The 13,721-nt window shown below is 42.6% G+C and overlaps 1 protein-coding gene across 8 annotated transcripts in view; it reads right to left on the bottom strand.

The window, feature by feature from the left end:
- The window catches only part of LOC128690775 (myelin regulatory factor-like protein), a 300,340-nt gene that overhangs the window by 61,843 nt on the left and 224,776 nt on the right, over positions 1-13,721 (bottom strand). For all 8 annotated transcript variants that reach the window (XM_070088405.1, XM_070088399.1, XM_070088400.1 and 5 more), the window contains one exon: positions 4,499-4,679. In XM_070088405.1, coding sequence (XP_069944506.1) covers positions 4,499-4,679 — 181 coding nt within the window. The remainder of the gene's footprint in view (positions 1-4,498; positions 4,680-13,721) is intronic.

The raw sequence follows: 13,721 nt of genomic DNA, 5'->3' as shown, positions 1-13,721 counted from the left end.
CCACTACTTCCCCCCCCCCACACTCTGACACACACACTACTAACCTAACATACAGAACTACATAGGTTTCCCACTCTGAGGCAATCAGGATAAAACAAAAATGGGTTGCCAGAGAGCAACAAGAAAAACCAAGGGACAGGAGGAGGAAAATGCAAAGGAAGATTGGGCAGCAGAGCTCATAAAAAGGGATCATGAATGGGAAAAGAAACTAGAAGAACTTAGCATGAGAATGGAAGAGAGGATAGATATGGAAAGCAGGAAGTGGGAGGTGCATGTCAAAACAGCAGAAGCTAGGATACAGAGTTTAGAAGAGGAACTGAAAAATCTGAAACAGCATAAAGAACTAAAGAACATTTTGGGATTGACATCAGAGACTGCTACCTCAGCCACAAATAAGGGGACTGTAGGGAAAGAAGGGGCACAACTGCATGGAGATGCTCTATCAGAGGAGACTGTAGCAAATGAAAGAGCTAAGCTTTATGTGGAGGCCCTAACAGACAACAACAGAGCCCAAGGAAAGCCGAGAAGGGAAAATGACAGGCCACTGAGCCCAAGTACATTAGCCAGTGAAACTGATGAAAGGAAAGCTGCAGTGGAGGAAACCAAATTAAATGAGGGGATACACAGGGATATGCAGTGGGAGAATGAAAGGGTGAGGTCAGTCTTTGTGTATGGGCTCCAGGAAGTCGAAGGGGAAACATATGAAGCAAGAAAACAAGGGGAAAAAAAAGCAATTGAAAGCATCATGAAAGCAATAGGAGAAGACGATATGACCCAGCTGGAAAATTTTCGGAGAATAGGGGGGTTTGTAAAAAAAAGAACCCGGCCAGTGAGAGTGACCTTCAAGGCAGAAGCAACTCGGACCAGGATACTGCAGGAGAAAGCACGATTAAGGGACATGACGGCATACAGGAGGGTGTATCTCGACCGCGACAGAACACAAGAAGAAAGGAAGAAACTGAGAGAGATGGTACAAAGGCGAAAGGAGGAAAGAGAGGGGATGGAGAAGACAGACAGGAGATCCCAGACCCAGGAAGAAGATCTAATACAGCCTCCCTCACAACTTTCTATAGAAGCCTCCCAACCAGGTCAACCCCAGTGCAACCAAACACTCTAAATCAAAACACCCATGCCACATCCAATGCCCCCACCCACTACATTACAAACTTCACCCCCACAGCAACAACCCATAGTTCCTTACCAGGTCTCCCACTTCCCCAACCCCAATATACTTCCCAGACTACAGTCTTAGAAAAGAAGTTGAAGGTGTGGTATACAAATGCAGATGGAATAACAAACAAGTATGAGGAGTGGCACGAAAGAATCAAAGAGACATCCCCAGACATAATAGCACTCACAGAAACAAAACTCACCAGAATAATAACAGATTCAATCTTTCCATCCGGATATCAAATCTTCAGGAAAGACAGAGGGAGGAGAGGGGGAGGAGGAGTTGCACTGCTCATTAAAAACCAGTGGGGTTTTGAGAAAATGGAAGGAATGGATGGCATGGGCGAAAGGGACTACTTAGTAGGAACAATCCAGTCTGAGGGACATAAGGTGATAATTGCAGTAATGTACAACCCACCACAGAACTGCAGGAGGCCAAGAGAAGAATACGATGAGAGCAACAGAGCAATGATCAACACACTAGCCGAGGTGGCCAGGAGAGCACACATGGGGGGAGCAAAGTTACTAGTTATGGGTGATTTCAATCACAAGGAGATTGACTGGGAAAACCTGGAGCCCCATGGGGGTCCCGAAACATGGAGAGCCAAGATGATGGATGTGGTACTGGAGAACCTCATGCATCAACATGTTAGAGACACTACCAGAGAGAGAGGAGAGGATGAACCAGCAAGGCTGGACCTTGTATTCACCATGAGTAGTTCGGACATCGAGGGTATCATGTATGAAAGGCCCCTGGGAGCTAGTGATCATGTGGTTCTGTGCTTCGACTACATAGTTGAGCTCCAAGTGGAGAGAGTAGCAGGAATAGGCTGGGAAAAACCAAACTACAAAAGGGGGAACTACTCAGGCATGAGGAACTTCCTTCAAGACATTCAGTGGGAGAGGGAACTGACAGGAAAACCAGTACAAGAAATGATGGACTATGTAGCAACAAAATGCAAGGAGGCAGAGGAGAGGTTTGTTCCCAAGGGAAACAGAAATAATGGGAAGAACAGAACGAGTCCTTGGTTCACCCAAAGGTGTAGGGAGGCAAAAACTAGGTGTAATAGAGAATGGAAAAGGTACAGAAGACAGAGAACTCAGGAAAATAAAGAAATCAGCCGAAGAGCCAGAAACGAATATGCACAGATAAGAAGGGAGGCTCAGAGACAATATGAAAATGACATAGCATCAAAAGTAAAGACTGACCCGAAGCTGTTGTACAGCCACATCAGGAGGAAAACAACAGTCAAGGACCAGGTAATCAGACTGAGGAAGGGTGATGGGGAATTCACAAGAAACGACCGAGAGGTATGTCAGGAGCTCAACACAAGATTTAAAGAGGTATTTACAGTGGAAACCAGTAGGACTCCAAGAAATCAGAACAGGGGGGCACACCAGCAAGTGCTGGATGAGGTACATATAACCAAGGAGGAGGTGAAGAAGCTGCTATGCGAACTTGACACCTCAAAGGCGGTGGGACCAGACAACATCTCTCCATGGGTCCTTAAAGAGGGAGCAGAGATATTGTGTGAGCCATTAACAAAGATCTTCAACACATCATTTGAAACTGGGCAACTCCCTGAGGTATGGAAAATGGCAAATGTAGTCCCAATTTTTAAAAAGGGAGACAGACATGAGGCACTAAACTACAGACCTGTATCTCTAACGTGTATAGTATGCAAGGTCATGGAGAAGATCATCAGGAGGAGAGTGGTGGGGCACCTGGAAAGAAACAAGTGTATAATTGACAACCAGCACGGTTTCAGGGAAGGAAAATCCTGTGTCACAAACCTACTAGAGTTTTATGACAAGGTGACGGAAGTAAGACAAGAGAGAGAGGGGTGGATCGACTGCGTATTTTTGGACTGCAAGAAGGCTTTCGACACAGTTCCTCACAAGAGGTTACTGCAAAAGCTAGAGGACCAGGCACACATAACAGGAAAGGCACTGCAATGGATCAGAGAATATCTGACAGGGAGGAAACAACGAGTCATGGTACGCGACGAGGTGTCAGAGTGGGCGCCTGTGACAAGCGGGGTTCCACAGGGGTCAGTCCTAGGACCTGTGCTGTTCTTGGTATACGTGAACGACATAACGGAAGGGATAGACTCAGAAGTGTCCTTGTTTGCAGACGATGTGAAGTTAATGAGAAGAATCGAATCGGACGAGGATCAGGCAGGACTACAAAGAGATCTGGACAGGCTACAAGCCTGGTCCAGCAACTGGCTCCTAGAATTTAACCCTGCCAAATGCAAAGTCATGAAGATTGGGGAAGGGCAAAGAAGACCGCAGACACAATATAGTTTAGATGGCCAAAGACTGCAAACCTCACTAAAGGAAAAAGATCTGGGGGTGAGTATAACACCGAGCATATCTCCTGAGGCGCACATCAATCAGATAACTGCTGCAGCATACGGGCGCCTGGCAAACCTACGGATAGCGTTCCGATACCTCAGTAAGGATTCGTTTAAGACTCTGTACACCATCTACGTCAGGCCCATACTGGAGTATGCAGCACCAGTTTGGAATCCACACCTAGTCAAGCACGTCAAGAAATTAGAGAAAGTGCAAAGGTTTGCAACAAGACTAGTCCCAGAGCTACGGGGATTGTCCTATGAAGAAAGGTTGAGGGAAATCGGCCTGACGACACTGGAGGCCAGGAGGGTCAGGGGAGACATGATAACGACATATAAAATACTGCACGGAATAGACGAGGTGGACAAAGACGGGATGTTCCAGAGATGGGACACAGACACAAGAGGTCACAATTGGAAGTTGAAGACTCAGATGAATCAAAGGGATGTTAGGAAGTATTTCTTCAGTCATAGAGTAGTCAGGCCATGGAATAGCCTAGAAAGTGATGTGGTGGAGGCAGGAACCATACATAGTTTTAAGGCGAGGTATGATAGAGCTCATGGGGCAGGGAGAGAGAGGACCTAGTAGCAATCAGCGAAGAGGCGGGGCCAGGAGCTGTGACTCGACCCCTGCAACCACAAATAGGTGAGTACAAATAGGTGAGTACACACACACACACACAGGTGAGGCAAGGAGCTGTGACTCGGCCCCTGCAACCACAAATAGGTGAGTAAATTGACACACACTCTCTCTCATTCCTCATCTAGACACCTTCAAAGTTGGTGCTTTAATGCTAGCAAAGAGGTCTTGATTCAAGGAATTGGAGTTGCCCTTCCCTTGAATTGAATCTAATTACTACCTCCCATTATTCAGGCACTGCATAAGCCTTACAAATATAGCGCTTCCCAAAGAATATACTAATAATACTCAGGCATGAGCTAACAAGGTCTTGAACATAAATGTGACTCACAATTCTTTGAGGGCAGAGTCACAGAGGATGGACCAGGAGTGCTGCTGGAAGTTGTGGAAGCGGATGCACTGGTAAGAGGCATCAAGGAAAGGCCCACTTGTCGAGTCCATGGTGTACTCGTCCTCCTCAGAGTAGGACGTCACTGCCACATTAGGCCCCAGATGGTTTGTCACTCCCTGATCTGTGGAGGATGCAACATACTGAGTGGCAGAAAATGAGGAAGTGCCAGTGGATTAGGGTTTAGGCAACTTTGTCCTATGGAGGAAGTGGCAGGATAGTTGATGGAGCCAAGGATTGACGCAGTGTAAAGAGGAGAGGGAGGAATGAGTGGGTTTGGCCCCCAGCTGCCTACTCCATCCCAGATTACAAAGAGGTGAGTGATGGAGTGCCGAGCAAGGTAATTCTGAGTGCACTGTGTTATATCCAATGATGTTAATAAAATAAAGCATTTAATATGATCCCAGTCTAATAGAGATCCACCTTCATATTACACTGTATTGTCTTCTGTATATTAATTATAATCACAAAAATATATTGCTAAAAATTCTAAGCTTTTCTTGAATACCCCTTAGATCACAACAGTTTAAATGCAGTACAGTACATAAATCTTCCCTAATCTGAAAAAAAAATAAGTTTTACAAAGGAAAGTTAAATTAAGAGCAACTTAGAAAGTTTAAATTATGAGGGATGAGGAAGATTAGATCTAGAAGAGCTGAGGAAGATTATACTCAGGGGAACTAAGGAAGATTATACTCAGGGGAACTAAGGAAGATTATACTCAGGGGAACTAAGGAAGATTATACTCAGGGGAACTAAGGAAGATTATACTCAGGGGAACTGAGGAAGACTCTAAATAAAGGAGTGGAGGAAAATTATATCTAGAGGAGCTGAGAGAGATTACATCTAGATCAGTTTGGGGATATAAATGGTACAGTACGTACTGGATTTTTCATTGATATCAAAATCAAAGGCACTAAACTGTGTCGCTACCCTGATTCAAATACTGTACTGTACAGTAATATTTTACAAGGTTGCAACAAGAGCCATGTTCATTAGTTCAGAATTAAAATTCAAGGTTGGCTTGCATTGAAAGTATAATAGAAAACGGGAAGCAAATTTAAAACTTGGTTATTTATGTTCCAACAGAAAATGGGAAGCAAAACTAATTGTTGCTTTTAGGAGGTAACATGACATGGGAAGTAATTCTTAGGTTTAGTTTTAAGCCATATTAAGATATAATACAAAAGGGAATGCAAATCTGAGATTTAGTTTTAAAGACGTAACAAAAAATTTAATGTTCTCAACACATATGCTGCTATGTATGATAATCTATGTAACTGTATGCTGCTATGTATGATAATCTATGTAACTGTATTTGTGTATACCTGAATAAACTTACTTGATTTCAAAAAAGCATAAGAAAATGGGAAATACTGACTTAAGGTCAACTTTTAAACATGAACACATTAAGTGCTCAACCTGTGTGGGTGATTCAGCCCAAGGAGTGCTACATGCTCGAACCTCTGTCCACTGATCTTTAAGATAACCTAGCGCACTGGCAGAGCATTGTTTAAAAAAAAACTAAAATACATGTACTTGGATCGAACCCTGGGTGAGGCGGAACGTATGGACAATGTTCATAACACCTGCTGATCCTGTTACCTAATAGATACCTGAAGTTAGGTGACTGCTGGGGTTACTAACCTACCATCTTCTACTTTCCTCTAGGAGTTATAAAGTGTGACACGTGTCACAGTGCATTATTATATCAACAATATAATACACGATTTATCCACAAATACATCAAATGATTAATATTGCTTTTTATTAAGTTTACGTAGCTGTGATCACGTACTGCAGTTTCAATACAATAAATGTAGCAATATTATCGTAAAACAATAGGTGTGAATAACGTGTCTAATATGACAATGGTGTATAATTGTATATGACAGATAAGTGTTCGGTGTATACTTGTATATGAGAGATAAGTGTTTGGTGTATACTTGTATATAACTGAGATGAATGTTCAGTGTATACTTGTACATAATTGAGATAAGTGTTCAGTGTGTACTTATATAAGACAGAGCAGAACTGTGCTAGGGTGTTTACCCACTAATCAGTGTTCAGCTGAAGCTGCTGTGCTCACATTCCTGGGCCCACTTCTTAACCATCAGTCTACCTGTGTAATGTACTCTCTTCCTTTCAGGTGCCTTGATGCTTGTGAAAGCCTCTTCATCCAAGGAACTGGAGGTACCCTCCCTTTCGATCAGATTCACTTTCTTCCTATTCGTCAGGCGCTGTATGGACCTTATGGGTTTAGCGCTCCCCATCAATATTATAATAATAATTTTTAACGAATCGTTGATGCTGCTACCAATTTTGCTACTGGAAAGAGAGTGAGGTCCAAACATTAATGCTTAAATCCTCACTGTCATTAGTTAAATAACTCAAAACTTGCCCACAAGATTCCAAGCAGACAGCCAATTACGTGTAAGTATCATTATTAGAAGGTTATGTTGGTGAGGCATGCTGCCCCTCACGAGTTACTGTGATGAGTGCATCAAAGATTGGTCAACCTGCCATAGCCCATCAACTAAATTGTGCTCGTATGGGCCCTTCAAGGAAGGCACGTGCCTTGGCACTGGTGAAGGGCTCTTGATCTGGAGCTGCCCTCCCTTTAGAACTAGATCAAAGGTATAAAATACCGACAAGTTGTAATATACATATGCAACACCAGTGTATCTTCATCTGAGAGATGTTTCACCTAACAGGAATTTCATCAACATTAGCACGCATGATAATATAATCGTCAGAAACAGTGTTCTGACACGGGTCTTGATCAGATGATGACCTGTCACTGGCTCCAAAAGGAGGTCCGGTAATGTACAAACAAGTATTATTATTAGATTCACGGGGGAAGTGCTAAACCCGAAGGAGTCATACAGAAAGATGTACAAGTAGGGGTCTACCAGGAGAGTGTTCCGGCGGTTAACGCCCAGCCGCCCGGTACCCCACCAGGCCTCCCGGTGGATGGCCTGATCAACCTGGAGTTTACCTGGAGAGTTCCGGGGGTCAACGCCCCCGCGGCCCGGTCTATGACAAGGCCTCCTGGTGGATCAGAGCCTGATCAACCAGGCTGTTACTGCTGGCTGCACGCAATCCAATGTACGAGCCACAGCCCGGCTGGTCAGGTATCGACTTTAGGTGCTTGTCCTGCCTGCTTAAAGACAGCCAGGGGTCTATTGGTAATCCCCCTTATGTATGCTGGGAGGCAGTTGAACAGTCTCGGTCCCCTGACACTTATTATATTGTCTCTTAACGTGTTGGTGACACCCCTACTTTTCATTGGGGGAATCTTGCATCGTCTGCCGAATCTTTTGCTTTCGTTGTGAGTGATTTTCGTGTGCAAGTTCGGTACTAGTCCCTCTAGGATTTTCCAGGTGTATATAATCATGTATCTCTCCCGCCTGCGTTCCAGGGAGTACAGGTTCAGGAACTTCAAGCGCTCCCAGTAATTGAGGTGTTTTATCTCCGTTATGCGCTCCGTGAAGGTTCTCTGTACATTTTCTAGGTCAGCAATTTCACCTGCCTTGAAAGGTGTGCAGCAATATTCCAGCCTAGATAGAACAAGCGACCTGAAGAGTGTCATCATAGGCTTGGCATCCCTAGTTTTGAAGGCTCTCATTATCCATCCTGTCATTTTTCTAGCAGATGCGATTGATACAATGTTATAGTCCTTGAAGGTGAGATCCTCCGACATGATCACTCCCAGATCTTTGACGTTGGTTTTTCGCTCTATTTTGTGGCCGAAATTTGTTTTGTACTCGGATGAAGTTTTAATTTCCTCATGTTTACCATATCGGGATAATTGAAATTTCTCATCGTTGAACTTCATATTGTTTTCTGCAGCCCATTGAAAGATTTGGTTGATGTCCGCCTGGAGCCTTGCAGTGTCTGCAATGGAAGACACTTGTCATGCAGATTCGGGTGTCATCTGTAAAGAAAGACACGGTGCTGTGGCTGACATCCTTGTCTATGTCAGATATGAGGATGAGAAACAAGAATCTTGGGAGCGAGTACTGTGCCTTGTGGAACAGAGCTTTTCACCGTAGCCGCCTCAGACTTTACTCTGTTGACTACTACTCTGTGTTCTGTTTGTAAGGAAATTATAGATCCATCTACCAACTTTTCCTGTTATTCGTTTAGCACGAATCAACCAGGCTATTGATGCTAAAAAAAAAAAATACCACGGGCGAGGTTAGAACCTACGATCAGTCTCAAAACTCCAGACCGTCGAGTTAGCCACTGGGCCAGTTAGCCATAAGATTCATCCAACTAGGTATTATTTATACACCATAGGAAGGTTAGCATAGGCACCACTGTGACCACAAATGCAAGTTTTTACAGACGAATCTCCAGCTAGCGTGGCCGTGACGAACTCTAGCTCAAGTCCCCTCAAAGCCGTCAACATGACTCACGAAATCGTAATGACACTATTGCAAACAAACCATACCACCGGTGGGGTTAGAACCCGTGATCAGTCTCAAAACTCCAGACCGTCGCGTCAGCCACTGGGCCAGCCAGCCCCAGTAAAGTTCATCCAACTAGGTATATTTATATACCACGATCGCGGGTTCTAACCCCGCCCGTGGTATGGTTTGTTTGCAATCGTGTCATTACGATTTCGTGAGTCCTACTGATGCTAGCCGGGCCAGCCGCAGTTAGTGCAATGACTGATCAGGAACTGACTTCAGGAACTTATCCTGTTTAATAGCCGTATGACCGTGCCCAGTGATTCCATGACTATGGTTGTACTGCAATCTTGTGTAGCAGACAGCTACAGTGATCCATATCTAGTGTCGGCCTAATAATACATGTTAACTCTGTATACTAACACCAATAAGTTTTGTTCCTATTCATCAGCGTCTTATTAAAGCTAACAATCCATGAAAGGCAAGTATCACAGTTACTTCATGTTAATTATACGCTGTATTCTAAAGCACTGCCAGTCGATCAATGATAAAAAAAATAGGAGCACGAGCTTCAAATATTACAGGTGGAGAATATTTAATGAGAGAGAGAAGCCTAGTCAAGCGTCAGGCCACCACACGCACAAGCTGTATTTAGCAGGCCCTTAGTAGGAATTTATAGTACCGCTCTAGAAGCTAAATATAGCAAGCTTACTCGCTCTTTCCCGAACAAATACTGAAGTATGTGGGTAATCTGAGTATCACTAACAGTCTTGGGTTTATAACACATTGTTAACGTCGGAAATACGAAGCATTTGTTTAGACTCAGAGGGTGAAAATGAATAGCTGAGTTAGTGAGGAATTCTCTGTAAGTGTTCACACAGTGCTGGTCAGATATCTCAGCGAGACATATTATCAAGGAAATATGGAAACTGGAGGCCGTAATTGCAGAAATGAGTAAAAAGGCAATACAAATATGAAACCAAATGTATATAGCCTATACTACAATACCGACTAACTTGGAATAATGACACAACTGTAACACGAAGAACATTTCATTAAATGTTCACCAGCTGAAGACTTTCAGCCCCAGTAGGCGAAACGTTTCTTAATTAAATGTTATAACGCTACACTCAATTTTTATACTCCTTTGTATAAACATTTATCATACTGAAATAAAATTATTATTATTTATATATTCCAGAGCCTGTAGCGGCGGAGAGGTTTGTGTTGTGGTAAGGATACCTGTAGTCACTAGCGATGATAGTATCTTTCAAGTCTCTGGGTCAGTGCATATAATAGTCAGATCCACACACACACACACACACACACACACACACACACACACACACACACACACACACACACACACACACACACACACACACACACACACACACACATATATATATATATATATATATATATATATATATTATAATATATATATTATAGGTAGTAGGTTGGTAGACAGCAACCACCCAGGGAGGTACTACCGTCCTGCCAAGTGAGTGTGAAACGAAAGCCTGTAATTGTTTTACATGATGGTAGGATTGCTGGTGTCTTTTGTCTGTCTCATAAATATGCAAGATTACAGGTACGTCTTGCTACTTCTACTTACACTTAGGTCACACTACACATACATGTACACGTTTATTTATACACACTCATATGAGTTTTCTTTGATTTTATCTTAATAGTTCTTGGTCTTATTACTTTTCCTTTTATATCCATGGGGAAGTGGAATAAGAATCTTTCCTCCGTAAGCCATGCGTGTTGTAAAAGTCAACTAAAATGCCGGGAACAATGGGCTAGTAACCCCTTTTCCTGTAAAGATTACTAAAAAGAATAAGAAGAAGAAAATTGTCAAAGTGGGAAGTCTGAATGTGCGTGGATGTTGTGCAAATGATAAGAAAGAGATGATTGTGGATGTTATGAATGAGAAGAAACCGGATGTCCTGGCTTTAAGTGAAACAAAGCTGAAGGGGGTGGGAGAGTTTCAATGGAGAGGAATAAATGGGATTAGGTCAGGGGTTTCAAATAGAGTTAGAGCTAAAGAAGAAGTAGCAATAATGTTGAAGGATAAGCTATGGCAGGAAAAGAGGGACTACAAATGCATAAATTCAAGGATTATGTGGAGTAAAATAAAGATTGGATGTGAAAAGTGGGTTATAGTAAGCGTGTATGCACCTGGAGAAGAAAGAAGTGTAGAGGAGAGAGAGAGATTCTGGGAAATGTTGAGTGAATGCGTGGGGAGTTTTGAATCAAGTGTGAGAGTAATGGTGGTTGGGGATTTCAATGCTAAAGTGGGTAAAAATGTTATGGAGGGAGTAGTAGGTAAATTTGGGGTGACAGGGGTAAATGTAAATGGGGAGCCTTTAATTGAGCTATGTGTAGAAAGAAATTTGGTAATAAGTAATACATATTTTATGAAAAAGAGGATAAATAAATATACAAGGTATGATGTAGCACGTAATGAAAGTAGTTTGTTAGATTATGTATTGGTGGATAAAAGGTTGATGGGTAGGCTCCAGGATGTACATGTTTATAGAGGGGCAACTGATATATCGGATCATTATTTAGTTGTAGCTACAGTTAGAGTAAGAGGTAGATGGGAAAAGAGGAAGGTGGCAACAAGTAAGAGGGAGGTGAAAGTGTATAAACTAAGGGAGGAGGAAGTTCAGGCGAGATATAAGCGACTATTGGCAGAACGGTGGGCTAGTGCAAAGATGAGTAGTGGGGGGGTTGAAGAGGGTTGGAATAGTTTTAAAAATGCAGTATTAGAATGTGGGGCAGAAGTTTGTGGTTATAGGAGGGTGGGGGCAGGAGGAAAGAGGAGTGATTGGTGGAATGATGAAGTAAAGGGTGTGATAAAAGAGAAAAAGGTAGCTAATGAGAGGTTTTTACAAAGCAGAAGTGTTATAAGAAGAGCAGAGTATATGGAGAGTAAAAGAAAGGTGAAGAGAGTGGTGAGAGAGTGCAAAAGGAGAGCAGATGAAAGAGTGGGAGAGGCACTGTCAAGAAATTTTAATGAAAATAAGAAAAAATTTTGGAGTGAGTTAAACAAGTTAAGAAAGCCTAGGGAAAGTATGGATTTGTCCATTAAAAACAGAGTAGGGGAGTTAGTAGATGGGGAGAGGGAGGTATTAGGTAGATGGCGAGAATATTTTGAGGAACTTTTAAATGTTGAGGAAGAAAGGGAGGCGGTAATTTCATGCACTGGCCAGGGAGGTATACCATCTTTTAGGAGTGAAGAAGAGCGAAATGTAAGTGTGGTGGAGGTACGTGAGGCATTACGTAGAATGAAAGGGGGTAAAGCAGCTGGAACTGATGGGATCATGACAGAAATGTTAAAAGCAGGGGGGGATATAGTGTTTGAGTGGTTGGTACTTTTGTTTAATAAATGTATGAAAGAGGGGAAGGTACCTAGGGATTGGCGGAGAGCATGTATAGTCCCTTTATATAAAGGGAAAGGGGACAAAAGAGATTGTAAAAATTATAGAGGAATAAGTTTACTGAGTATACCAGGAAAAGTATACGGTAGAGTTATAATTGAAAGAATTAGAGGTAAGACAGAATGTAGAATTGCGGATGAGCAAGGAGGCTTCAGAGTGGGTAGGGGATGTGTAGATCAAGTGTTTACATTGAAGCATATATGTGAACAGTATTTAGATAAAGGTAGGGAAGTTTTTATTGCATTTATGGATTTAGAAAAGGCATATGATAGAGTGGATAGAGGAGCAATGTGGCAGATGTTGCAAGTTTATGGAATAGGTGGTAAGTTACTAAATGCTGTAAAGAGCTTTTATGAGGATAGTGAGGCTCAGGTTAGGGAGGGAGAATACTTCCCGGTAAAAGTAGGTCTTAGACAGGGATGTGTAATGTCACCATGGTTGTTTAATATATTTATAGATGGGGTTGTAAAGGAAGTAAATGCTAGGGTGTTCGGGAGAGGGGTGGGATTAAATTATGGGGAATCAAATTCAAAATGGGAATTGACACAGTTACTTTTTGCTGATGATACTGTGCTTATGGGAGATTCTAAAGAAAAATTGCAAAGGTTAGTGGATGAGTTTGAGAATGTGTGTAAAGGTAGAAAGTTGAAAGTGAACATAGAAAAGGGTAAGGTGATGAGGGTATCAAATGATTTAGATAAAGAAAAATTGGATATCAAATTGGGGAGGAGGAGTATGGAAGAAGTGAATGTTTTCAGATACTTGGGAGTTGACGTGTCGGCGGATGGATTTATGAAGGATGAGGTTAATCATAGAATTGATGAGGGAAAAAAGGTGAGTGGTGCGTTGAGGTATATGTGGAGTCAGAAAACGTTATCTATGGAGGCAAAGAAGTGAATGTATGAAAGTATAGTAGTACCAACACTCTTATATGGATGTGAAGCTTGGGTGGTAAATGCAGCAGCGAGGAGACGGTTGGAGGCAGTGGAGATGTCCTGTCTAAGGGCAATGTGTGGTGTAAATATTATGCAGAAAATTCGGAGTGTGGAAATTAGGAGAAGGTGTGGAGTTAATAAAAGCATTAGTCAGAGGGCAGAAGAGGGGTTGTTGAGGTGGCTTGGTCATTTAGAGAGAATGGATCAAAGTAGAATGACATGGAAAGCATATAAATCTATAGGGGAAGGAAAGAGGGGTAGGGGTCGTCCTCGAAAAAGTTGGAAAGAGGGGGTAAAGGAGGTTTTGTGGGCGAGGGGCTTGGACTTCCAGCAAGCGTGCATGAGCGTGTTAGATAGGAGTGAA

Source organism: Cherax quadricarinatus, chromosome 24, assembly GCF_038502225.1.
Source record: "Cherax quadricarinatus isolate ZL_2023a chromosome 24, ASM3850222v1, whole genome shotgun sequence".
Taxonomy (NCBI): domain Eukaryota; kingdom Metazoa; phylum Arthropoda; class Malacostraca; order Decapoda; family Parastacidae; genus Cherax; species Cherax quadricarinatus.
This window is presented reverse-complemented; position numbering and strand designations above follow the sequence as displayed.